The sequence below is a fragment of the Peromyscus maniculatus genome, chromosome 18 (assembly GCF_049852395.1).
Source record: "Peromyscus maniculatus bairdii isolate BWxNUB_F1_BW_parent chromosome 18, HU_Pman_BW_mat_3.1, whole genome shotgun sequence".
Classification (NCBI taxonomy): Eukaryota; Metazoa; Chordata; class Mammalia; order Rodentia; family Cricetidae; genus Peromyscus; species Peromyscus maniculatus.
Window position 1 is genome coordinate 48,434,380 of NC_134869.1, and position 27,799 is coordinate 48,462,178.

Below are 27,799 nucleotides of genomic sequence, written 5' to 3' on the forward strand. Positions count from 1 at the left end.
CTGGTCCCAGTACCACGTCTTTAATTAAATTTTTTTTTTATTTTAAACAATCTTTATTCAAATAGAGTTTATATACCCAAAGTTTATCCTTGAGCATTGACAGGTTTTGACAAATACACACAGCCAAGCACAACTCTCCAGCCTTACCAACATATGTGTGTGTATTAAGATTAGACGGTGTGAGTGTGTGTGTGTGTGTGTGTGTGTGTGTGTGTGTGTGTCTGTGGAGGTGGAGCTGGAGGTGGAGCTGGAGGTGGAGGTGGAGGTGGAGGTGGAGGTGGAGGTGGAGGTGGGAGCTGAACGTGGGCTATGAATGTGACTGCAAACTTGAGATACTGTTTTTGGCATGCAGTCCTATCAGCTGGAGGACCAGTATGGAGACTGAGCAGGTGGTCCAGTGGTTAAGAGTCCAACTCAAAGCATGCAAAGGACCTGAATTCAAATCCCAAATTTAAAAACTACATCTGGCAGCACACAAGCACCAACAACTGCAGTTCCAGAGAATCCTATGCTCTACTGACTTCACTCACTCACACATACACACACACACAGACACACACACACACAGACACACACACACACAGAAACACACACACAGACACACACACACACAGACACACACACACACACACAGAAACACACACACAGACACACACACAGATACAAACAAACAGACACACACACAGACACACACACATAGACACACACACAGACACACACACACACAGACACACACACAGACACACACACATAGACACACACAGACACACACACACAGGCACACACACACACAGACACACATACACAAACACACAGACACACACACACAGACAGACACAGACACACACAGACACACACACAGACACACACACAGACACACACACAAACACACACACAGACACACACACACACACAATTTAAAAATAAAGCTCTTTTTAAGATCAGTAGAGACTCACATAATCATCTCCACAGTTGGTATAGACAATAACTGATATCTCAGGTACCAGTCTTCATATGCATACATATTATGGTATCTGTCTTCAATAATTTAGGCCTTTCTTTCTCATTTTGTTCTCATATTTAAGCAACCAGATCCTAAGCATGCTTTGAGTTGGACTTAAGTTATTTCCCATTTTGGAACTATCATAAGATGAAAACTTTATTTTCTTCAGCAACTATCCATTGCTAGCTATAGAAATAAGACATGCTGTATTTCTCAGTGGCTCTTCCTCAAAGTATAGGGGAATGATTTGACATTATGTCACGTGAGGAATAGTCCAAAGAACTGGAAATGTTTTCACACTAGTAGAAGACTTGGGTAACTAAGATAAACTATATGAGTTAGCTTCTGACATCTGCAACATTTTGGTAGGGATCGCCAATGAAACTGATCCTGTCCACTACAAAATTATAAAAATAATCCACAAGTCTGGGAGTAGATTAATAACACGGGAATTTAGTCAGAAGCCCCAGAATACTCACTTGGAAAAATCAAACTGTCATCATTAAACCTTGGGGCATTTCTGGAACTTTTCATTCAACCACCAGTGTTTTTTGTCTTCCAACGTGTCAGGTATAACTGACAGAGGAAGGTGAATCTTGGTGCAGCTTGGTGTGACAGGAAGTTAGTGCCCAGAGGTCCCAAGTGTCCTGTCCCTTTGTGTGAGAGCTTCCTATACACATCACAAAGATAAACATTGCTTCTAGAATTAGAGGTTGAATTTCTGCAGATACACAGAGCAGAGTCTGTGATAACTGAACGTAGTATAGTTCCCACAACAGTAATTACACAGCCTTGTCTGTATATGAAAGGAACAGACATTTTTATGGAAATAGACCACTGGCGATAATCCTCATCTTGACCTGCATGAGCAAGCTCAAACTACAGAATATCTCAGACCTACACAGGTCCCCTCCATCTCTAGCAAGACAAAGCAAGACAAACTGCCCTAACTTTTCTTTCAGATCCAAACTTGATTGTCAAACGTCTTTCTTCTAGATGACAGGCAAGACCAGGCATATTTTGAGGCTTGTTCAAAAATAAGATAAAAGAACTTCGTTTGTGTTGAAAAATGAATCGGCATCAGAAGAGCTGTGGTGATATGTTGTACAGTCAGTGCATGTCACACCAGCAGAACTGGAAGTGACAAGTGACCTTGGGTATGTTGGTTAGTAGCATCTATATCACTGTGACAAGGCAGCGTCCGTGTAGACATCTCAGAGAACCAGGGGCAACGGTACTTTTCCTGGGTTGTAACCAGGGATGGCGCATGGAAGACATGACCACAGCCAACCAGGGTAAAGGAGGAGGTAAATTGCAAGCCTCATGGGACAGGAGACATTTAGCAGAAATAGCAAAAAGGGGACACACCCCAGCGCACAGCTGATGCGCCAACCCAGATACATCTTTCTTTTTTCTTGTCACTTTGATTCCATTTTGACCCTCAATTGAAGTGACCTGGAAACACAGCTTGCTCATAAAAGATGGGCCACATTTATGAACAGGTATCTTTAATAACAAACCCAGAATTCTCTTTGTAAAACTTCTTTTTTTGAACTCAAAACGAACACCATCAATTCATAGATACATAAAACACCCAACTTTTGTAATATGTTTTTAAAAGAACGAACACCATCAATTCACAGATACATAAAACACCCAACTTCTGTAATATATTTTTAAAAGAATGTTAGCATTTATGTTAGGACATATCAGAAATCTCTGCTACGTAAGTAGCGTTGATATATTTAAAAGTCTTCCTGCAGTGCCCTCTTCTGTTCACTATAGGTAAGTGCAGTTTCCCATCTGCCCTTTAGAATAACCTATCCTGGCAGTGTCGTTTGATTGCGAACTTTATAAAGAATGTTCGGATAGTTTACTTCTAGTAAATTTTTTTTTGGCTCTGTTAAGAAGCTACTGTGTCAAAGAAAAGAGCATTAAATCAATTACAAAGATTATTTATTTTCCCCCAAACCCCAGGATTTATGATTTTTGAATTTAAACTGTAAGGTTGGAATGTATACTTTGAACACCGTTTCTCCAGGTCGACTGTTACCCATCTTACACATACATAATGCCTGTTTGTAGGACGACCTATGTCACTAAATATTAATCAAAAACTGCCCATGGTCGACTTCAGGCAATGAGCAAGAGGAACCTACCAGGGTCCGCTGTCTTGCAGTTTGCTGTTTGCACTACAGAGGTGGGAACACACATTGTCATTTTCACATAAAGATGTTTCATTTGAGGAAGAGCTCTGTTTGCCCAAACCTAGTGCCACATTGCTAAAATAAGTGATGAAGATGTGAGGTGGTAAATAACTATTTGTTGCCTACACAGATTTTTTTTTTTTTTTTTTGGTTTTTTTCGAGACAGGGTTTCTCTGTGTAGCTTTGCGCCTTTCCTGGGACTCACTTGGTAGCCCAGGCTGGCCTCGAACTCACAGAGATCCGCCTGGCTCTGCCTCCCCAGTGCTGGATTAAAGGCGTGCGCCACCACCGCCCGGCAACCTACACAGATGTTTAAGAACATTCTCCAGATTCCAAATGTCTTCGAAATAAAACGCAACTCAATTACTGAATGTTGGCCTTGAGAGCCAATATTAACTCCAGATCTTGATGATGCCACTGAATTCTGTTTTTTGGAAACGAAATGGTTTGCTCTGGGGCAATCTTTAACATCCTCAAAACACATTTACAGATAAACTCTTTTTGACTCCTAAATCCCGTGTGTCACCAAATTGTGTGTATATTTTGCTATACTAATATTCAGGATATTAGTTGGTTGGTTCTTGCCAGTTGGTTCTCCAAATATAACTGTATCAGTCAGAGCCAGCTAAGCAATGCTGGGTCACAAACAATGTAAAACCTTTAGAGTAGTGGTCCTCACCCTTCCTAATGCTGCGACCCTTTAAAACAGTTCCTCATGTTGTGGTGATTCCCCAACCATAACATTATTTTTGTTGCTACTTCATAACTGTAATTTTGTTATTGTTATGAATCGTAATGTGAATATCTGATATTTCTGATGGCCTTAGGTGACCCCTGTGAAATGATTGTTCGATGCCTAGAACTTGCGACCTGTAGGAGGCTGTGACCCACAGGTTGAGAACCACTGCTTTAGAGGCTTACAAGTGAGGCTTGTTTCTTTTTCACTCTGATCATCACATTTGACCTTAGCTCTTCAGCAGAGGAATCCCTGTTCCTGATAATCAACCGCACAGTTAGCAGGGAACAGGCGCATGCAACCTTTCCTGGAAGCACAACCGCTGTTATCTACAAAGTCGACGCTCTACGATATAGTTACCCCCTACCCCCCACCCCACCACCGCCGCCGCCGCAAAAAAAAAAAAAAAAAAATCTTGTAATGCTTTGAGTAAGTTTACAGTTCTGTGTTGGACCACATCTGTGGCCACCCTGAGCACAGCAATCATGAATCACAGAGCATTGCTAAAACTCTGCCCCAAAGTGCCATAGGATGGTCCTGTTTTAAAAGTATTAGCCAGAGCAACTTATATGGCCACAGATTAGATCAAGCAAGAGGACAGGTACATACGATTCTTCTGGGAGGATGGAAAAATGCCAACAAGACTAATATACTCTAACACCACAGGTACTGGAAAATAGAATGCGTGTTATAAAATCAATAATTTAGTTGCTCCCGGGTCAAAGTGCCAGTTATTACCAAGAGGATGGGTAAAAATAATTTAATGTGTGATTTAAATTTGAACTTGGCATTGGAGAGATACAGACTAAAAAGCCCCCCTCCTGTTGACAACATTTACAAAAGGTTATTGTGCTGCTGAAGTGGACAGAGCTCCTCAGACATGACTACAGAAAATAATTAACTAAAGAAAACTCATATGACACAAACAATCAAAACTGAAACAAAAAGGTCAAATAAGCATGAAAATAAACAGCTTAACAAAAGATATCGGAAGATTCCCAAGCCTGCGAAATGGCTCCGTCAGTAAAGCGCTCCCAAGAGAAGCAGAGGATCCCAAATTTAGTCCCAGGACACAGCAATCCCAGTGCTGGAAAGGCAGAGGGCAGGGGGATCCCTGAGGTTCCCTGCTTGTCCTGGCTAGTTTTAGGTCAACTTGAAACAAGCTAGGGTCATCTGAAGGGAGGAAGCCTTAATTGAGAAATTGCCTCCCTAAGATTAAGCTGTAAGACATTTTCTTAATTAGTGATCGATGGAGAGGGCCCAGCGTATGGTGATTGGGGCCACCCCTGGGCTGGTGGTCCTGGGTTCTATAAGGAAATAAGCTGAGCTTGCGACAAGTGCAAGCCAGTAAGCAGCTCTCCTCCATGGCTTCTGCATCAGCTCCTGCCTCCGGGTTCCCACCTTGCATGAGTTCCTACCCTCACTGCTTTTGATGATGGACTGTTATATGAAACTGTGAGAAAAATAAAACCTTTCCTCCACAACTTGCCTTTTAATCATGGTGTTTCATTGAAGCGGTAGAAACCCTAAGAAAGGCCCATAAACAAAGGATTCAAGGTTTTATAAAAAGTCCATCAGCAGCTGGGTGTGTGTGGTGGTGCGCGCCTTTAATTCCATCGCTCGAAAGACAGAGGCAGGCGGATCTCTGAATTCAAGGCCACCCTGGTCTACAGAGTGAGTTCCAGGACAGCCAGAGCTATACAGAGAAACCCTGTCTCCAGAAACAAACACATATGAACAAGTCAATCAGCACCCAAATTATTCTTTAAATGTAACAAAACTTCCATGGCAACTCTAGAGGGTTTTAAGGGAAATGCCACAAATTCTAAACTTAACGAAAAACTAAATGAAATGAGAATTGCTAAGGTTTAAAGGTTATCCTTCTTCACTATCAACCAGGGAGAAATATAACATTTCTTTCTTTTTTTTGGTTTTTTGAGACAGGGTTTCTCTGTGTAGTTTTGGTGCCTTTCCTGGATCTCGCTCTGTAGCCCAGGCTGGCCTCAAACTCACAGAGATCCACCTGGCTCTGCCTCCCCAGTGCTGGGATTAAAGGTGTGTGCCACCACCGCCCGGCTGAAAAATATAACCTTTCAATCATCATATTGACAAAAAGCCTGACCACAAAACCTTGACCATGTGGTAACTAAAACAGTACATACGCCGGGCGGTGGTGGCGCACGCCTTTAATCCCAGCACTCGGGAGGCAGAGCCAGGCGGATCTCTGTGAGTTCGAGGCCAGCCTGGGCTACCAAGTGAGTCCCAGGAAAGGCGCAAAGCTACACAGAGAAACCCTGTCTCGAAAAACAAAAAAAAAAAAAAAAAAAACAGTACATACTATCTCTCCTATTTTCCTCTTCTAGGCCAAAAAAAGAAAAGAAAAGAAAAAAAAGAAAAAGAAAAAGAAAGAAAGAAACACAAATAAGAGCAAAAACAGCACTTTCAGAATGCAGCCACTCTAGTGGGTAGCTGTTCCAGCTATGACCTCGAAGCACTCACTGCCCCTATGACCTGCCCCTGGGGCGTGGCCTAAATGAGACCCCTTAAGTCCTCCTGTATGTGCTTGCTCTCTCTTGGCTCCTCGTGATCCTGGATGCTGGATTGCAGACTAAGTCAGAGCTCTCCAGAAAACCACGCTGGACTGCACCTCATCTCTCCTAGTTCCTGTCACCGACCCCTTGTTGGCTGTGAGTTACCCCTGAAATAAACCTCTTTTAGTTCCCGGATAAACGACATGGAATCGTCTCGTTAATTGACGCGATGGGCCACTGCCAGTGAGGAAACGGTGGATCTCTAGGTTTTCCTTATGATGAAGGAGCAGTGAAAAGACTTAAGTCAACTGTCCAGTCGAAATTAGGAAAGAACAGCAAACAAATGAAGAACAAAATAAATAAAAACCAATGCACGGCGTAATAATTGCCTGATGGATTAGACAGATAAACCCAAATATTGAGAGGAGAGATAAGAACAAATAATAAAGTGCCCGAATTGAATCTAAATTTTGAAAACCTAATCTGAGAAGCCAGAGGATCCCATGTACAGTGGCACACAGCTGCAGTCTCGAACTTGGGAAGGAAAGGCAAGAAGTCGTCCTCCACCAGTTCGCATTTTTCAGGCAAACCTGAGTGATGTGAAAGTGGAGGTTGGGGGCGGGAGGAGGAGGAGGAAGAGGAGGAGAAGAGATGGAGGACATCCCTTGATCACTTTAACTCTAGTAGACTAAAATGTAGTCTTAAAAAAATGAAATTTCCTGCCGGGCGGTGGTGGCGCACGCCTTTAATCCCAGCACTCGGGAGGCAGAGCCAGGCGGATCTCTGTGAGTTTGAGGCCAGCCTGGTCTACCAAATGAGTTCCAGGAAAGGCGCAAAGCTACACAGAGAAACCCTGTCTCAAAAAACCAAACCAAACCAAAAAAAAAAAAAAAAAAAAAAAAAAAAAAAAAAAAAAAAGAAATTTCCAAAGCCAGACTCAAAAAGATTATAAATATGAATACATAAAGACAGTGTTCCTAAGGAATGATCCCCACGAGTAGTTGTAGTACTACTGAAAAGCCCAATCAAATTTTGAAGGAGCTAGACATCATCGTCCACGTTGTCAAACCTGATTCAGTGTAGCAGAGTATTATTGTAAGGTGTGTTACTTCTGTTTATGTTGCATTTGTTGAACTCTGTGAAGCCGTGTTACCGTGCCTGTGGAAAACACCCGAAGGTCTAATAAAGATCGAGACAGCCAATAGCAAGGCAGGAAAAAAGAGGCGGGGCTGCCAGGCAGAGAGAATAAATAGAAGGAGAAATCTGGAAAAGGGAAAAAGAGGAAAGAAGCAGTCCTCCAGAGAAGGAGGACTCCAGGGGCCAGCCACCCAGCTACACAACCCGCAAGCCACAGAGTAAGAATGAAAGTAGAATTTACAGAAGAGAATGAGAAAAGGCCACAGGCAAAAGGTAGATGAAACAATTTAAAGTTAAGTAAAGCTGGCTAGAAACTAAGCCAAGCTAAGGCTGAGCATTCATAATTAAGAATAAGTCTCCGTTTGTGATTTATTTGGGGGCTGGGTGGTGCTCCCCCCTCAAAAAAAAAAAAGCAGAAAACAAACAACAATCCAGGAACATTTTTTTTTTTAAGCTGGAGTGTTATCCGGTCCAGCCAGCGGATGCTAACAGCCTTGACATAAAACAATAGTAGGGTCTAATGACAATTGAAAAGAAACCTCTGACTAGTGAATAGGCATTATTTTTCCTTCGTTTTTTAAATTTGTATTTTATGGGTGCAGCTATGTAGGCATGTGCGTGCGTGCGTGCGTGCGTGCGTGCGTGTGGAGGTCAGAGCCAACTTTCCAGGAGTTGTTTCTTTTCTTCCAAGGCGGGATTTGGTTTGTGGGACGATTGTTTTCACTAGCTGGGCCATCTCACAGGCCTGTGGATGCCCACTGTTAATCAGAAGTATCTACTGTCCCGGTTTGGTTAAGGAAAGCATTACGTTTGGTTCGCTATTTTCCAAAGCCAATAGATTTCTAGAGTGTCTTCGCTTATACTTACCAGCATTCTACGCAGAAAACCCCCTCTTGCTGGGTATAACGAACGTAACATACACATTTCACACACCTGTTGATTGTGTCAAGGGAAACAGCGCCAACTCTCCCGCGCTACGCTCAGCACACATTGGTTGTGGGGTATCAGGAGGTGTGGGGTTTGTCCCCCGCCATCAAGCAAGGGATGGTTTGCAACGGACACCAGCTAGGTGTCCTCTAAGTTCTGGCATGTTCTGCGTGGTGATCACACTAAAACTCACAGGCTGAAGGTTCAATCCCCAGGGCAGCCCGTACTCCAGACCCAGCCGCAAACCCAGCTACAAAGGCATTTCCATGTTCCCATCCCAATGGATTTGCTAGAGTGCCTGGCAGAACTTGGGGTAACCTAACGCTCACCTTTACTGTTTCATTTTTAAGGGGATGCAAGAGAGGCGTCCAGTTGAAGACCTAGGTGGGGTGCGGACTTCGAAGAAAGTTGAGAACCAGAATCTCCGTCGTCCACCCCTGTGCAGGAGAGGTGCACCATCCTCCAGGCACACGGGTGACTTTGTGGACCTTCCTGGAAGCCGCCCTCAAGCGCTGCAGAATCCTGTCCTGTCCATTTTTTTAATGGCCGTTCATTGATAAGGTATGATTGAGGGATGGACGATCATACGCAAAAATGATCGGACTAAAGCGGTCTGATCTAACGCTAATGGGCTGAGTGGGGAAGCCAGCCGGGCCTGTCTAGAGTTTTCTTTCCAGCAAACCTGCAGCACTCCGTCTTCCTGGGCGTGGAAGTGGAAGTTGTGAGGGCTACTGCCCAGCAAGGCGGGTCGGAGGCGCTCTCAGGGACCAGCTCCAGGTCATCCAAGTGGGATGAGAGCAGAGCTCCTGTGTCTGTGGTACCCGAGGAGGAAAAAGAGCAGCTCAAGAGGGAAGGGCCGAGAGCTTGTGCCTTCGGAGACCTAAAGCGCCCCGCCAATTCTAACAAAAATGATGCGCGGTGTCCCTGTAAGTTGGGAAATAACGGGGCTGGAAAGATACACACAGGCATGCGTGGATGTATGCTAATTTCACAGTTATCGTTAGTGACCTGAGGCGGTGGGACAGGAGGCGGGGCCTGCAGGAGGCGGGGCCTGAAGGGAGCTGCCCCGGGTGGAGGCGGGGCCTGAGAGAGGCCGTGGGACGGGAGGCGGGGCCTGAGTGAGGCGGTGGGACAGGAGGAGGGGCCTGCAGAGGCTTCCCCAGGAGGAGGCGGGGCCTGCAGGAGGCTGGCCCAGGAGGAGGCGGGGCCTGAAGGGAGCTGCCCCGGGTGGAGGCGGGGCCTGAGTGAGGCCGTGGGTAGGAGGCGGGGCCTGCAGAGGCTTCCCCAGGAGGAGGCGGGGCCTGCAGGAAGCTGCCCCGGGAGGAGGCGGAGCCTGCAGGAGGCTTCCCCAGGAGGAGACGGGGCCCTCAGGAGGCCGTCCCGGGAGGAGGCGGGGCCTGAGTGAGGCTACGGTAGGAGGCGGGGCCTGCAGGAGGCCACCCCGGGAGGAGGCGGGGCCCGCAGGAGGCCGTCCCGGGAGGAGGCGGGGCCCGCAGGAGGCCGTCCCGGGAGGAGGCGGGGCCTGAGTGAGGCTACGGTAGGAGGCGGGGCCTGCAGGAGGCCACCCCGGGAGGAGGCGGGGCCCGCAGGACGCCGCCCCGGGAGGAGGCGGGGCCCGCAGGACGCCGCCCCGGGAGGAGGCGGGGCCCGCAGGACGCCGCCCCGGGAGGAGGCGGGGCCCGCAGGACGCCGCCCCGGGAGGAGGCGTGGCCCGCAGGACCCCGCCCCGGGAGGAGGCCTGCGTTTCAGGGGCCGTCAGGCGGGCGGTCTGTCTTGAGGAAGGGCGGGGCCGAAGGAGCCAGGGGCGGGGCCTGAACGGTGCAGCCAGGGCCTGGCCCACACCCGGGGCCGCAGGCCCGAGCCGGGGCTTTTCCTGAGGACGCCGGGCCGGGGAGCGGCGTTGGGATGCGGCTGACGCGGACGCCGCTGTGCTCGCTCCTCGTCGCCCTATACTGCGTCTTCTCCATCTACGCCGCCTACCACGTCTTCTTCGGGCGCCACCGCCGTGCGCCCGCCGCGACCTCTCGGGGCTCCAGGAAAGCGGCGGCGGCGGCGGCTCAGGCCAAGGAGAGGCTCGGCCGAGGTAGGGCAGAGGCGGCGGGGGCTGGGGCGGCGGGCGAGCCACGCGCGCCCCCGGGCTCGCCCTGGGATCTCTCGGGCCTCGGTGCGAGCCTCCCCCTCCGCCTCTGGAGCCGGCTCTGGGCTCGGCTCGGCGGCTTTTCTCACCCCGGTGGCCAGCTCCCTGCCCCGGTCGCCACCCCGGAGGCTGGAGGCGTGCACGCCTTTAAATCCTGGGGTAGACCCCTCGCTATGCCTCCAAGGCCCGAGGTTTGCAGGAATGCCGCCGGCGAGCTGCAGATCACCGCCCGGTTTAAGGCATCTCGACCCATGTTAAGCACGGTCCTTTCTAATCATGGGGCTTCAGAAGGCCGTGCTTTCTATTTCCAGCTCCGAGTCCCATCTGGTATTTTGACATGTTTGGGAATGGCAATCCTTTTCCACCCCACCCCTGCTCAGAATTTTTGCACAGCTGTGTTATGACACTGGTGGAGACGGCGTGCTCAAGTTAAGGTTTTTACTAGTAGCTTCCTTATATAAAACCGGTGAACAGTTCCAGAACTAAAACGTGTAGCTTGATATGTGTTCTGCAGGTGTTTCTAAAGGTTTGTGGGGAAGACATAACTTGTTCTAGCTCATGTTAAAAGTTTTTAAATCTTTAACAGAGATGTTCAGTAAAATGTTGTTTTCTTTTATTTTCCTTTTTTTTTTTCAATCGTATGCCTCAAGTTCGATTGTTTGTCTCTGAAACTTGAAGGTGAAACTAGTCCCCTCTAGCATCTCACTCAAATGACTTGACTTTGTACCAGCTGTTATTATTTCTCAGTGGTAAACGCAGTCACTCTCTTTAAAACAGAACGGGCAGCTCTGGAGAGTGAAGAATGGAATCCTTGGGAAGAAGATGAAAAAAATGAGCAGCAACACAGAGTTAAAACTAACCTGCAAATATTAAACAAATCCACAAAAGAAAAAATAGAGCACAGGGTCCAAATTTGGGGCAAAGCTGCTATTGGTAAGTTAATGCAAAGAGGAAAAAAAGCATACATAGGTAATGTAAAATGTGTACTGTAGAGGTATTGAATTTACTAGAGTTTTATTTCATCGTTTAATGAAAATACTTTCTTTCACCTTTTGTCAGAATTTCATTTGTCTTTCCCCATAGGTAACAAGTATGCAAATGCTCCCATACTGGTTATTTACATTTGTGAGTAGATACAAAGTAGATTGTGTAGCATCATTATATTGTAACTCATGTGCTCACGGAATTTTCATTCGTCTGTGTAATTAATGGTCACTTGATATATATGTGTAATATGTGGGCCCTCTCCTTAGTGAGCAGACAAGTTTAGGAAATGCTAAACAGGGCAGTGTTCAACAAGGTTCTTCATTGCAAGCCTTCCTTGGTTTTTAATATGTTCAGTGTGTCCAGTGAGGGGATATAGTATATAGTTAATTAAACTCTAACGTGTACAATGCTGACCTCAGCTCAGTCCCAGCACCAAAAATAAGTAAACAGAAACCTTGTTAGTTCACAAGAGCTGCTTTATCAGGAGTCTAATGTTCTAGGATATACATTTCGCTCAGATAAGAGAGTAAGGCCCTCCGTGATTGAGGTTTTATATATATGTATGTATGTATATATATGTATATATTTATAGTGTACAATACTGATAGGGTGATTAACATTTGCATTGTGAAATTGTCAGCAGGCTACCCATCATATAACATTTATTTTTGGTGAGAACATTTAAAATTTAATCTCTCAGAAACAGCAAGTATACGGTATAGCATTAGTAAGTACAATCATAATATTGTACCTTAGATCTCCAGAGTTAATCCAGTCTGTATTAATGAGACCTTAGGCCCTTTGACTGGCGTTTCCTCATTTTACATAGTCCCTCTTACAAACACCTTCTGTAGAAGAGGCTCTTTTGAACATGAGTTGGCCTGAACGTCCGGTGAGAGATGTAGTTGGAAGTAAGTACAAGACGACAAAAGGGTAATGGTAATAATAATAATAATAATAATAATAATAATAATAATAATAATAATCCCTCGCACCTGACTTGTGGTATTTCATAAGTTTGTTTATGATGAGTTACCAAAAACGACATCTGGAACGTTCCTGCTGGACCTGGATTTGTAATGACTCAATCTTCATAGTCCAGAGGGATTTTTCTGGTGGTAGTGGTGGTGGAGGTTGTGGTGGTTTTTCTGTTGTTGTTGTTGAATTTTAAATTAAGTACTGATTTCTTCCTGTAAGTCTCCATGTTCTCATTCTACTTTAAATTTTAGATGGGAGTGGGTTTTCATGTCTTTAGACTTTATTTGGTCCAGTAAGCATCATAGTGGCCCTTTATCAACCACTTCTTTCATCATCAGCATCTACCCCATGTGGTCATAACAGACCAGTTACAGAATTCCCATTAAAAGGGGAACGTGTGTGTAAAAAGGAGTCCTTGGTGCAAACACATTGGAAAATGAGGGAAATACCATGAGATTTTTCTGCCTCGAGTGATCTCCAGCACGGCTTTGTCCTCTGTCCCCTCAGCTCCACCTTGGGAGCCGTCCTTCCATCTGCGTGAGGAGCATCGTGTGTTAGCAGCTCAGTCGATGTATCAGCCTTCCCTGCTGGTGGAATTTTTGAGCCAAAATGGACTTCATTCGTTTCAGCCTCTCTGTCACAGCTGATCTAGGTGGCCAGGACTCCTAATAACACAGCGTTCTCTAAAACTTCGGGGGTCTCTTGTGCTTTGTCACAAGAATTCACTCTATTAGGAATGGAACTCCCCCACACATCTTTCCTGGATAGTCTCGTCTCGATTTCTGGCATCTGCTAAGGTGGCTAAGGAGATCCACAAGTCACATGCATAATCTCTTCCAACAGCCTCTTTTGCCGATGACTATTTTAATTTCGTTTGAGGCACTAACAGAAAGTTAATTACAGCCACCACATCTTTGGCTTCTCCACAGCATGGTTTTCTGACAGGAAATGTGGCTTTTTCATCTCTTTTAAAATCTGAATAGTCCAAAACGTTCCCATTATCAAATCCTGTTATCTTGTTGTTTGACATTTCATCCCTCAGTCTCTCTTTCCTCCTGTATTTTACTATAATTATAAAAGAAGAACAAAACCAGGCAGTCAGTACTTTGGTTAGAAATCTCTTCAGAGCAATGCCCGAGTTCATCACTTCCAAGTTCCATTTCACACATACACGGGACACAGTTCGGCTGAGTCTGTGACCCTTGTGCACACAGGTCCCCTTTCCTCGTTTCTAGTATCACAGTCCTGTCTCCTTACACGCTCAGTGTCCCTTTGAGACGCACGTTCCGCCAGCAGTCAGTGTGTGACAGTCTGCGTGTTCATCAGACAGTGTCATTTTTCTCTCCTGTGTTCCTCACTCTCACCTGAGTCTTCCTCACGAAATGAACTCTGAGCATCTGCATTTCTCTGCGCTCTCTGTTTAAGGCATGTTCTAGTGTAGACGTGGTTCAAAATCATTCTCTCCCAAATTCTTCCAGCCCCCCCATGTCCCTATTTCAAAGCCACCTCCACACTTTCTTGTTTTGTTTTGTTTTTGTTTTTTCGGGACAGGGTTTCTCTGGGTAGTTTTGGAGCCTGTCCTGGATCTCGCTCTGTGGACCAGGCTGGCCTCGAACTCCCAGAGATCCGCCTGGCTCTGCCTCCCGAGTGCTGGGATTAAAGGTGTGCATTACCACTGCCCGCCTGGCCACTTCCACACTTGTAACTCTTTGCTACAGTAGCACCTCACTTGATACCATGTCCTGCCCCCATAACACATAGTTTTCCATGGCTGCTATAGTGAACTACTGTATTTCATGATTCAAAACACTTCAACTTTACTTCCTGCCTTTTCAAGGGGAGCGTTTCACGTGTCTCTGGAATGCTCACCGTCTCAGCACCTTAGTCACACTGAGACACTCTTTTGCTATGTAAGATAATATTCACAGGTTCTAGAGATGAAGATAATGGACATGGAGAAGGAGGGAATTATTCAGCCTGACACATTTGGAAGCTTTATCTGATTGCCCAAATTCTAAAACTGGTGGTTAGGGTGACTTTAGTAACATGGCATAATGGGAGTGGAACAGAATACGTCTGTCAGTATAACTGACACAGTGTTCTCAAAGGTGTTGTATGCTAACGTTACCTCGTGAGTGCTGCTGACCTTGTCCACTCTAAGAGCTTTCATTCGGATGACACCCAGACCAAGCGTCGTGGTTGTCCTAAGGAGAAAGGCTGAGCTGTCATTTGGCTATGAGGGGATCGTGCATTCAGGGATGTCTGATGAAATGGGGAGGCAGTACCCCCTTGACATACTGAATGTGTGGTATACTGGTGAGCTCCTCTGGCTTCAGCGCAAAATGTTTAGTCCCTCCAGTTACGACATTAAGTTAATTCTAAAAAGGATGGTAATTTAGTTTGTAATACACATTTTTTTTTTTTCAAAATATGATGGTCAGTAAGGGTTCAGTGACATTAGGGGTTCCTCAGTGTAAAATAAAAGATTCTCTTGTCTTCACTGCAACCCACTTTTAACACCTACAGCCACTGAAGTCTGTCCCTTGTACAGTTAGTTGCCATATTGACTGAGGTTTTGCTTGGTGGCACTGCCCGCCAGCAGACCACAGCAGGAAACTTCTGGGCTCATAGTCAAAATAGCAAGAAAGAAAAGATACATTTCTTGGACATACTAAACTGGATAAGGCAGCAGATGTTTCTGTTTTCTTCCTTTGTTACCAGGCTTGTATCTCTGGGAACACATATTTGAAGGCACTCTTGATCCCGCTGACGTGACTGCTCAGTGGAGGGGAGGATATTCAATTGTAGGAAGAACACATTACAGGTATCAGTTAGACAGCATTAACCTTGTGCTACTACATGATGATTGATGTAACTACTAGAGGGAAATAGACTTTTGTACATCGCTTCCATTTCAGCTTGGGAAAAATACAGAAATAAATCTTGTGGCTATGTGTTCATAGTTCAAGCTTCATTAAACATTTTCTTATTAAATTGGACATTACAAAATAATTTGGGCGGGAGGACTGGAGATGTACCTCAGTGGTACATTGGTACCTGCCTGCCGTGTGCAAGGCCCTGGGTTCTGTCCCCACTACTGAAAAAAAAAATGAAATAAGTTTGGGGGAGTCTTATTTCTGTTTTGTTTTTAGCTGATGATTTGGAAAACTTCATATTCTGTATTTTATACACTTGACTGGTAAATGAATATTTAATGTTCTTTGCCTAGCAGGACTAACATGTAAACAAGTATTACTTTCATTATTTTCTTTTCATTAGTAGATATATTAGCCTTGTAATATTCAGATAGAATCCAACTTTTATTTATTAAAACATTTTATGTCATATCTACTATGATATTTTTAATGATCTAGATTCCCAGTTTTTGCAAAATTGAGAACTCTTTCTATTCTGATTTTTAGATTCTGTAAAATGAATTCATTGCCTAGACATTTAGGGGTTTTACTTTCATTTAATTTACCTATCACTATATAATTTCTTAATTGTTAAATAGAATTAACATGACTTTAACTAGAAAAATTGTAATTTTGATATGAAAGTGCTATTTCCATTTTGGTTTTTACTGGGATAAACATGAGTTGTTTTTACGTGTTTATTTCTTGTGACAGTTCTGTTGTTGGGGTGGGTGTCAACAAGGGATTCTGGGGTTTATTGCAAATCCATTCTTATCCACATAAACAAGGGAGGAGAAGCTATCCTTGACTCAGGTTCATTTGAACCTTCACCGCTGCCGTGGTTGCCGACTTTACAACACTTGGCAGGTTTATTGCACTTAGCCGTGTTCCTTAGGAGGAGGGAGGGTGGTTCCGAGTGGAAGGCAGGCCAACCTTGGGCATTCCTTATTAGGAGCTGTAGGCCTGTGTGTTTTCAGTAATGTTTTATTAATGTTAGTATGCGAATGTAATGTGTTTGCCTCCAGTCAGCCTGCATTGCCCACCTTCCAGTTCCTTCTGTACAGCTCCACCACTCTCCCCTCCTGACTTCATGTGCACGTGCGTCCACATGTGCACTCTCTCTGTCTCAGTCTTTGTCTGTCTGTCTCTCTCATTCTCTTGCTCTCACTCTCTCTAATTCAATACCCACTGAGTCCATTTAGTGATGCCTGTACATGAGACAATCTGCTGGAGCATGGGTTGCTTCTCAGGGCCCAAATCCCTGAAGAAAAATGGCTCTCTCGGTCAGTCTCTCTCTCCCTCTCCCTCTCCCTCTCCCTCTCCCTCTCTTTCCCTCTCTCCCTCCCCCAGTAGCAACTACTGCCAGTTGATTTTTGGGGGGAAACGGTTTCTCGTAGGAGTTCAATGATTAGGATAGGCCGGCTGGACAGTGAGACCCAGGGCTACACCTATCTCTGTGCTACATCTAGCTTTTCACAGTGGTGTGAGGAATTGCACTTCCGTCCTCCGGCTTGCCGGGCGAGCACTGAGCTTCCTGACCCGTCATTACAGGAATCCTCTCAGAGGAGTGAAGCCTAAGGAGTAAACAGATACTTATACTTGTTGCTCTTTGTAGGTCATGTGTATATTCCTAAGCGTTACAGTGTATCAACTTCACTGTTTGAAAGTAGATGTGTGACTGGACATGGACCTCGGTGAAGGAAGGCTGTTCTAGAATGTGCAAGGCTCTCACGGTTCAGTTGCCCGTACCAGAAAAAAAAAAAGCGAATGTCTATTATGTGCATAAGTAGCATCCTTAAGCTTACAGTTATGTGCTATTACCACAGTGATAGAAGGGGATTCAAGTAGACACTGTTAACTCTCAAGAAAGGCTAAACCCCAGTTTACCCTTCTGAAATTTGTATGTGAGATTTTATGTTAGCATCAAAAAACAGTGCCATTTCCTCTTAGACAACTGTGTGTTCAAGTGCTGTAACAAAAATTTAAAATATCTTATTAAACAATGAAGAGTAGTATATAATTTATCCAAAATTAACAAACTCGTGGAATTGCACGTTGTAAGCTCGATCAAGTTATGTAGATACTAATGATTTAAATGATTCCTCTGGGCTCTCTAAATTGAAGTATTTACTCTGAAGACATTTTTCTTTTTCTTTTCTTTTCTTTTCTTTTTTTTTTTTTTTTTTTTTGGTTTTCTGAGACAGGGTTTCTCTGTGTAGTTTTGGTGCCTATCCTGGATCTCGCTCTGTAGACCAGGCTGTCCTCAAACTCACAGAGATCCACCTGACTCTACCTCCCGAGTGCCGGGATTAAAGGTGTGTGCCACTGCTGCCCGGCTTAAAGACATTTTTCGATTGAGGCAAGCAGTGTGAAAAAATATATTGAAAATTGTAAGTTGTGATGCTTACTCATATGCTCACTTACCTAAAAGAGTAGATTACCTTTTAGAATTCTACACATGAGCTCTTTAGATACAATTATTCTGAGGACATTAATGGGTTTTCATGATAGGCACTTCAGTGATAACCTTAGTTAACTAAAATATAACATTCAACCTGTATATTATACTAAGCCATACAAAAGCTTTATTTTATAATGTTAATATGTAGTAGGAAAATTCAGCAGTCTTCATAATCTCATGTTGGAAATGCAGTAGCAAGGAGCTGGAGATGCAGCTCATTAGTGGAAGGCTTTCCTAAAGCACACAGACTCCAGGCTTGCTTCCCAACACCACACACACAGGGAGCGGTGGCACGCTTTCTTCCCGCAGTCAGGAGGAGGAGCAGAAACTCGAGGAAAAGCAAGGCCATCCAGACTTACCTCCCTTAACTCCGCGCCCCAGCGTTCTCAGGTGACAGAGCCTTTACCCGCGCTGAGCACGCTGTGAGGTGATCTCTCCTAGTCCCACGTCTGTGCACGCCGTCTTCCGGGACAGCTCTTCCCAGGACTGCCTTCCTTTCCTTCCTCTCCCCCTGCGCTCCTCATCCTCATCCTCCTCCGTGCTTTCCAGACAGTTGTGCACACTCACTGTTTCCCAGCTGCTCATTCCTTCGCACTTCCACTAAAGTTCAAAATACTTCCGTGGCAGTGATTGTTTGGGGCAACATAGGTCAGTGCGAGTTTTGACGGTGGAGCATGTTTATTCCTCTTATGAAAACTTTTAAAAACTGTATTCAAACCAAGAACTACAACGTACTCCCACATGCTAACCACTCACAACATATTTCAGCTGTCATGAATTCTTTTTATTTCACTTTCCTTTTCAAAGAAATGTTTCCAATGAAAGAAGACCTTTCTTTGTTTCCTAGTCCTTTATTCTTCGTTCTTCAGAGAGAATTGCTGTTAAGAATCTGGTGTCTGTTCTCTCTCAGAGTTTTACATTTCTGCTGATAGAAGCATATAAGTATTTTTTTTCAATGTGTATTTTCATAGTTAAAATTATACTTTAAGGGCTGGCAAGATGGTAAAAATGGTTGCCTCAAAGCCAGACAACCTGAGTTCAACCCCAAGACCTGCATGGTGGCAGGAGAGAGCCAGCTCCTGCAAATTTGTCCTCTGGCCTGCACACACACCTTGGTGCACATGCATGCGTGCACACACATGTACACAAATCATTTTAATTGTGTGTTAAGCATATCCTGAAACTTGATATGTTTTCCTTTACATTATATTTTGATACCTTGCCTTCAGTGAAGACATGAGAATCCCACACAATCATTTTCATATAGTAGTTGAATTTTACATCCAAAGCTTTCTATTAGTCTGTAGCCCTGTCCCAGACTTATTCAGAAGAATTTGTATTATACAGATTTCATTTCTAAAGAGAGTATGAATTAAATCTCATTCTGGATTTTATGTAAAGTGATTGAAATTTTCCTCTGTTCAGTTTTGTTTATCTCTTGTTTGTGGTGTGTTGTTTTCTACAGTTTCATCACTGGCCCAGCAGTACTTCCAGGCTACTTCTCCATACATGTGGACAACGTGGTCCTTGTTTTAAATGGAAGAGAAAAGGCAAAGATCGTCCATGCCACCCAGTGGTTACTTTACGCACAGAATCTCATGCGAACCCAGAAGCTGAGGCATCTGGCTGTTGTCTTGCTTGGAAATGAGTACTGTGACAATGACTGGATCGTGCGGTTCCTCAGAAGAAACGGAGGCTTTGTGGACCTGCTTTTCATAACCTACGACAGCCCCTGGATTAACGGCGTGGACGTTCTCCAGTGGCCTTTAGGTGTAGCAACGTAAGTACAAGATAAGATTGTGCATCTCTAGACCCTAAGGTCTGATTTCTCAATCAGGAACAGGGTGTTTTAAATGGTGCTGGGCTTACAGAGGATGAGGCCAGGGGCCATCTTTCCTACAGTCCAAATGAGTGTGGCCTCGTGCCTCAGTGACAATAGTGAGCAGTTGTTGTTGTTGTTGTTTGAGGAGTATTTTACCCTCCTCTGAGGAGAACTGATGAGAACTTTTTTGTTTCAAATGAATATAGGATCAATTTTTAAGCTAATAATGTCCTAAAGAGATGATTAACAGAGAATGAGCAAGCACAGAGCCATAATTTCTAGTGAAAACAAATACTTTTGTTGTAATATTTTTATATAAAGAATACATTTACCCTTGGGTTGTGATTGGCTGACTTTATATAAATCTCAACTATAAAAGCAAAGGTTAATTCAATAATAATTTAAGATCTTCAATATGTAATCATCCCCCAGGTTAAAAATTTGGAAAACATTTTTTAAGCTTTTTATAGATAGGTTTTTAATAGTAAGCAAACTTTAAGCCAGGCTCCCACTAATATATAAACTTTCTGAGGGCAGGAATTTTCTTCCCTGCTCTAAAAGTGTACGTGAAGAGCTACAGCAATAGCCCAGCAGTTAAGAACACTTCCTGCTCTTGTAGGGGACCCAGGTTCAGTTCCCAGCACCAACATGGTGTAGCTTACAACTGTGTATGATTGTATTTCCAAGGAATCTGACACCCTTTTCTGAACTCTGTGGTCACGTGGCTACACATGGAGACGAGCAGGCATACGCCTATACACATAAATGAAAAATAAATTTTAAAGTAGTGCTTATACACTGTAGGTACTCAATTATTTGTTGAGTAAATGAATCATCTCACCAGTAGTCTTAAATCAGACATTCATTATGTCACTGGTTACCACTATTTGTACCCTCAGGCTTAGCTCTATTTAGCTACACAGATGTCACCAGAGAAATGTCATTGGTACATACCCACCCCGACATGTACAACATTTCAGCTGAATAGGTTTGGGCTAAGACCAGTCTTAAAACTTCAAAGACTTGTTAAGTATACCCACCCTTACGACCTTCAGAAAAATCTATTCCTTGAGAAGAGCCTATATTTATAAAAATACTACTTTTTCCACTTTGTATGATATCACCTATTTGTATAATAGAAGATAGAAACATGGTAATTCTGGTATTGCCAGATCTATCTTGTCCCCAATGAGGAAAGATGCAGTACCAACTGGAAACTTTCGGTTGTCTCAACTAAAGAGAGGAAATTGTCACAACTGCCATCAAATTGGGTAGATCCCAGGTGTCTTAGTCATTGTTCAATCCTAGGAAGAGACACCATGACCACAGCAACCTTTATAAAGGAAACCATTTAATTGGACCTGGCTTATAGTTCAGAGGTTCAGCCCATTATTGTCAAGGTGGGAAGCATGGCGGCATGCAGGCAGACGTGGTGCTGGAGAGGGAGCTGAGAGTCCTACATCTTGATCCACAGGCAGCAGGAAGTAAACTGAGACACACTTCCTCCAACCATGCCACACCTCCTAATAGTGCCATTCCCTGTGAACTTATTGGGGCCAATTACATTCAAACCCCCACACTAGGGATGTTGTTAAACATGGCACAGTGTACAGGACTCTTCTAAACAAAAAATTATGTGACCCAAAATGCAATAATGGTCTGTACAGCGTAGTCACTTGCAGTCAGTGACCCACATCACTTGTAGTCAGCCTCCTTTGTGTATACAGGTTTTATTTGTTGTTTGTCGTAATATACTTGCAAACTCCTTGGAGTTAGTTTGTCAGAGTTCATGACTGTAGCAGTATATTTTCTTTTTAATGGATAAATAATGACTTTACGTCTGTGGTGGACAGTGTGTTTAGAAATCATGTTTTAAATGTCCTTACTATACATAACCTAACAAGCCAGGCTGTGGGATGACCCTACCATACGATAATTCATAGCTTGTTTTTATAGATACAGGAAGTTTCCTGTGGCTGAAGCCAGCTGGTCCATGCTTCATGATGAGAGGCCCTACATATGTAATTTTTTAGGAACCGCCTATGCAAATTCATCAAGACAGACACTCCTGAACATTTTGAAACAAGATGGAAGTGACAAACTTTGTTGGGTTTCTGCAAGAGAACAGTAAGTTCTATGTTGGTGTGCTTCCTCCCTGTTGTTCTCCAATCTGGGTGTCACTTTGAGAATCACTGGTAACTCCACTTAGTCTGCTGTCCTGTCAGAAGCTACAGGGGTAACCAAAGCTGAGAAACTGGCTTCTCTCTCATCTTCTACATGGTAATCCAGGAGGTGTTGATAAAGTAACAGAAGTCATTTTGCGATCATTTCTTTTGCTTTTAAATAAACACATAGAGTACAAAGCAGGGGGCCAGGGAACAAACGCCTAAAAGATATGCTTCTAGATCTAGAGATTTATTTTTTTTTATTTATTTTTTTTTTTTAAAGATTTATTTATTTATTATGTATACAGAAGAGGGCAGCAGATCTCATTACAGATGGTTGTGAGCCACCATGTGGTTGCTGGGAATTGAACTCAGGACCTCTGGAAGAGCAGTCAGTGCTCTTAACCTCTGAGCCATCTCTCCAGCCCTAGAGATTTATTTTTAATTGTGACAGAAATCGCCTTCTAGATGGATGTCATTACTGTTAATGTAACTATTAAATTCATCCACCCAACAGTTGCCAAACAACTCTCATATGCCAGAAACCACTGTACCATGATAATGTCAACAAAAACAACACACAGGCCCATTGCACTTAAGTGTTCATTGGAGGAGACAAGTGAAATGTAGCGTGTGTCAGAAGATGATAATGCCATGTAAGCAAAGAGTTAAGCAGAAGAAGGCCACGCAGAGGACTGGGTGTGAAGAAGGAAGCATTGGTTTTCAGATGGCCCAGGAGAGCACCAGTAGAGGGCTACATGAAACACAGGCCTGAAGAGGTGCAGGGTCAGCCTCGTGCTGGCGTGGGACAGCAGTGTCCATGTAGAGGGAGGAGCAAAGGTCATAAGGCAAGACGACAGGCTGGTGTGAGGGATGAGTGAGGGTGGTATAAAAGAGGAAAGGCTTACCAGAGGAAAAATGCGAATAAAATGGTTCTCATTGCGTTGAGCTAGAGGTCAGGTAGTACCCTCTGTGCCCCTGCTGCTTCCAGACCATTCTGTCCTGCCCTCCCGAAACCCCAGTTCTTCAGTCTCATGCCAGCCTCTGCAGCAGTGAGCCTTGGGCTTGCCACCCTAATTCCTTAAAGTCGCTTCAGCCCAAGACAAGACGTGTCCAATCTGCTCTGGGTGGTGAGACTTACCAAGGGTGACTAACCATTACCCAGGCTCTCTGAGAATCAAAAGTACCCTGGGAGGGCCAGTCGACCCCAGATGTGGGCCATTCAGTTTCACAGAACATTCAGAAGAGACTCTTGATGATAGGATAATCATAATCCTCCGTAACTGTAGCAGAGTAAAGTTTGTCAAGTCTTAAGAACACAGGCTAGAGGGCTGTTAGTTAGGCTTGCTAGTCCTATTACCCATACTATCCATCAGTTCAGTCGCCCCAAGTCCAGATAAACGGATGACCACAGAAAGTACAGGAGGAAGAAAGAGGACCGTAAAAATGAAGCCAAAACCATGACAAGACAAACGGGGCATGAAACCAGACTAAGAACCTCAGGTGGGCAGGGGGACGTCTCGCTTTTTGCCCTGGACCAGAGAATATTGGGGTGCACCCCCATCCCAGATAGGGATCCCACAAAACAGAACCAGATTATGACTCACCAGGAGGCCTCCGTGGATGCTTGCTGCTTTTCTCTGCAGGAACATTCACCCCAGTAATCCTTGAACTGAAGGCAGCCTCGGAGCCTTGGAACATCACAAGACATGTGCCTCCTGAGGCAGCCCCCAGGCCCCTGGAGTTCCAAAGCGAAGGTCAGGGTTTAGAATTTGGGTGGTTGGTCTGAATGTCATTGGGGCTCTTCAGAAAACGTTAATCCCAATGGCAAGAATAAGACTACTACCACAATTTAAGCCAAATTTGAAGCAAGCTTGATTTCTATTGGGGTGCACCCAAGAGCTGGCCAGAGACTGCCTCCTAAGTCAGATTAAAGAAAGGAGCCCCGAGTGTAACTCTTGTGTCCCTTTTAAGGAGTAAAATCACGAGTAGTTTTACGGAAGGGAGACAATGGGGCAATAAGGAAATATAAAAGCCTTAAAAAAAAAAAACCTCGGGCTGGAGAGATGGCTCAGAGGTTAGAGCACTGGCTGTTCTTCCAGAGGTCCTGAGTTCAATTCCCAGCAACCACATGGTGGCAAAAAACCATCTGTAATGAGATCTGGTGCCCTCTTCTGGCCTGCAGGCATACATGCAGACAGAACATTGTATACATAATAAATAAATAAATCTTTAAAAAAAAAAAAAAAAAAAAAAAACCTCATGTGGCCACCCTCATCTAGGAAACCCCCCCCCCTGCTGGTCTCACCTGCCCACCCCATACCTGCACTTATGCTCCTGCATGAATTTGCAGTTTGGAAGCTGAAGAACTCCACTTGCCCAACTTTCCTCCTAATGTATCCTCCCTCCCTCTTTGAAGGTTGTTTTATACCTTCTCTGTCCTAAATTCTCAACACCTCCTCCTCAGTCTCCCCGACTTTAAAACCCATGCTTATTTCACTAAGAAAATACAAACAGAACAAAATGCTTGGCTTCTAAGTGAGTTCTTACTTAGCTTCTACACGTGTTATGAATTATGCATAATTGGGGAACCCCCAGCTGGCCACACCAGGGTACCCCAATCGTGAGAGAAAACTTGCCAGCATGCTGTGCAGATGCAGTGGTGGGCACATGCGGTCTCACGACCTTCATCTTGGTCTCTTCTCCATCCTTCTCCACATCTGCATAGCCTGCCTGTCTGCATCCAGCTCAGCAATGAAACGTTCTCTAGTCTGCTTGAGAATGCCGCCCTGCCGCTTCAGACCCTCTCTGCTTCTCTGCTTTAATTTTCCTCACAGATCTTCAGACTTTCTAGAAAATGCCCCAACTTTAACTCAAAGACTTACTGTCCACTACTAGACTGCTACACAGAGTAAGACAAGGAGGAAAGAACCCAGCACTTGGGAAATACAGGTTGGATGAATACTACCCACTCAAAAATTGATCACCAGATATTTTAAATATATAACAATAAAACGTTCAAATTCTTTTTTTTTTTTTTAATTGTTTTAGGCAGTCTCATGTAGCACAGGCTGGCCTCAAATTCATTGTATAGGCCAGGATGACTCTGAACTCATAATTCTTCCTACACCTACCATCTCCTATGATTACTGGCGTCTACAACCATACCCAGTTTTTGGATGGATGATGATCAGTACTAGGTCTGAATGCTACCAACTGGGCTATATACACATCCCCAGATTCTTTAAAAGTTTTAAGAAATATATTTGGTCCAATGTTTTCAGTGTCTCTTACACTTATCATCTCTGTATTTGTTCACAATTTTGACAACTGACATTAAAAGGTTTCCTTCAGAAAAGATGCCATAGGAAAGTAAAACCCTACAGCGATTTCTTTGTTGTTGTTTGTTTAATTTTCTAGGTGGCAGCCTCAGGAGACAAATGAAAGTCTTAAGAATTACCAAGACGCTTTACTTCAGAGCGACCTCACATTGTGTCCTGTAGGAGTGAACACGGAATGTTACAGGATATATGAGGCCTGCTCCTTTGGCTCCGTTCCTGTAGTAGAGGATGTAATGACAGCTGGCTACTGTGGAAACACATCCACTCACCACAGGGCTCCTCTGCAGTTACTCAAAGCCATGGATGCTCCCTTTATCTTCATCAGGAACTGGAAGGAGCTTCCTGCTATTTTAGAAAAGGAGAAGACTCTAACTTTACAAGAAAAAATTCAAAGAAGAAAAATGTTGCTTCAGTGGTACCAGCACTTCAAAACAGAGCTAAAGTGGAAATTTACTAGTATTTTAGAAAGTTCATTTTTTATGAATAATAAAGGTTAATCATATCTAATACTAAGAGTGTGCTCATAAGTGTGTATATTTATAGTGTTTGCCAAGGTGCCTTCATCCACTGTGTTCTGTAACAGACCAGATGTTCTCCTGTTTGGCTATTACTATGTATAAGATAAAAGAGATGGTAGAATTTTACTCAGAGCTGGCAAGATGATTGAGTGGGTAAAGGTGCTTGCTGCCAAGCCAGATGACCTAAATTCAGTCCCCAGGAAGCACCTGATAGAAGGAGAGAAATGAGTCTCGCAAGCTGTCCGTGACCTCTCACCAGCATGCGCAGTCTTCAGATAAATACCGTACTCAGATTCGGTTCCGCCAAGATGAGCAAGTCCACCTTACTAACTTTTCTCATTGTCTGTAGCCCACATTAGGGACTGGAGAGTTGCCTTGGTGGTTAAGAGTGCTTACTCCTCTTTCATACAAGCTGAGTTTAGTACCCAGCATCCACGTCAGGCACTCAACCATCACTAAGTATTGCTCCATAGGCCCTGACACACTCTACTGTCCTCCATCGACACCTGCACACAAGTGCACATGAAATAAAAATAGGAATTAACAGAGTACTATTTCCTAGGACTGACATTTGGATGTGAGAGTTATAAGGATAGATGGCTACCAATGGCTACAAAATTACAGTTAGATAGGATCAATGAATTCAACAGCTCTATTGTACAACATGATGATTACTGTAATGCTATGATTGAAAAGTGCCTGAGTGGATGCTATGTCCTCTCACAAAAGTCTTAACTCTGAGCTAATGTATATATTGATTAGGTGCGTATGGCCAGTCCACAATGTATACATTCTCATCACTTGATGAACACATTCAATTTTATCTCTGAATGTTAAAAATAATAAACTCTGGGGAATCAGCATTATCTGCCAAAAGACTGGGGATTGCAGTCCGGAAAAACAGATTAGAAACTGCAGTCTCCATGAGGGTTTGGCCCAAGCCGACTGCTCATGCTGTGTGTGTCTTAGTTCTGTGTCTTAGAATGGAAAGTGTTTGCTCCCTTGACGCAATCGGCAAAGCTCCTGGCCGAATCAAGTGGGAGAACGTCTATTTGCCTCATAGTTTCACACTTCCGCAGTGTACCAAAGTCGGAAGGAAGGGAGGCATTCAGGACAACAGAAACGTGAAACATCATCTGTGGTGATATTTTATCTGTGCTTTAATAAATAAAGTTTGCCTGGAGATCAGAGGAAATAGCAAGCCATTCTAAGTAAACACAAAAGTCTGGCAGCAGTAGCACACGCCCTTAATCCTGTCACTCAGGAGACAGCGTTCTATGTGTTCGAGGCCACACTAGGGAACAGAGCCAAGAGTGGTGACACACACCTTTAATCCCAGTACCAACCATAGAGTCCTGGAGATCTGTACAGACAGACAGAAAGTGACCGAGCTGTGTAGGAAGAGGAAGTGAGGTAGCAGGGCTAAGAGAGCCAATGAGGGCAGAACAGCAAGGCAATACACTGCCTAATCTATAGACAATCGGGACACTAGAGAATTGACTGCCTCTCTTTGTCTTGCCAAGGTAGGCCAGTCTCCCAGGCTCCTCACCCACAGAAACTCTCTTGGATCTTCTGGGTCTGTCAGCTGAAGGCCAGTTCTGCCCCGTGTGGCAGTTAATGAGTTAATGCTGTCTGGTGTGACCACTGAAGACTGAAACCACTTGGCTTCCATCAAGATCACGGAGATTGCCTGGGAGGAGCCTAGAATAATTATCCAGGTAGCTGGTAAGTCTCTGTCATTTTAATCAATACGGAGGCCATTTGGTTTATACTTCCTATTCAAATTTATTCTTCTCGGGTCTCTGGTCGTGTTGACGGCTAACTGTGGCTTCATCAGTTTAATAGCAGCTGCCTGATCCAATCGTTTCAGATATGGAAATCAGGCCTTGCTGCTTCTAGAGCCATTAGGTCCCCTGGTGAGAGAAACAGATACA

The 27,799-nt window shown here is 44.3% G+C and overlaps 1 protein-coding gene across 2 annotated transcripts; it reads left to right on the top strand.

Annotated features, from left to right (window-relative positions):
* The first annotated feature begins 10,320 nt into the window (after window positions 1-10,320).
* Rxylt1 (ribitol xylosyltransferase 1) lies at window positions 10,321-25,854 on the top strand. Of its 2 annotated transcripts, XM_006973336.4 has the most exons (6): window positions 10,321-10,624; window positions 11,456-11,611; window positions 15,365-15,467; window positions 19,485-19,799; window positions 21,798-21,968; window positions 25,427-25,854. In XM_006973336.4, exons 1-6 carry the CDS (start codon window positions 10,447-10,449, stop codon window positions 25,842-25,844), a joined length of 1,341 nt encoding a protein of 446 aa, XP_006973398.1. In that variant the 5' UTR covers window positions 10,321-10,446; the 3' UTR covers window positions 25,845-25,854. The 2 variants fall into 2 exon arrangements, with proteins under 2 accessions (XP_006973398.1, XP_015847716.1); XM_015992230.3 differs by lacking the exons at window positions 10,321-10,624; window positions 15,365-15,467.
* Window positions 25,855-27,799: the final 1,945 nt, after the last annotated feature.

Excerpts from the sequence above, each read along its gene's own strand:
- Rxylt1 (XM_006973336.4), top strand. The coding sequence starts at position 10,447 with ATGCGGCTGACGCGGACGCCGCTGTGCTCGCTCCTCGTCGCCCTATAC. Across the intron at positions 10,625-11,455 it reads CAAGGAGAGGCTCGGCCGAG|AACGGGCAGCTCTGGAGAGT; the intron begins GTAGGGCAGAGG and ends TCTTTAAAACAG. Across the intron at positions 15,468-19,484 it reads GTAGGAAGAACACATTACAG|TTTCATCACTGGCCCAGCAG; the intron begins GTATCAGTTAGA and ends TGTTTTCTACAG.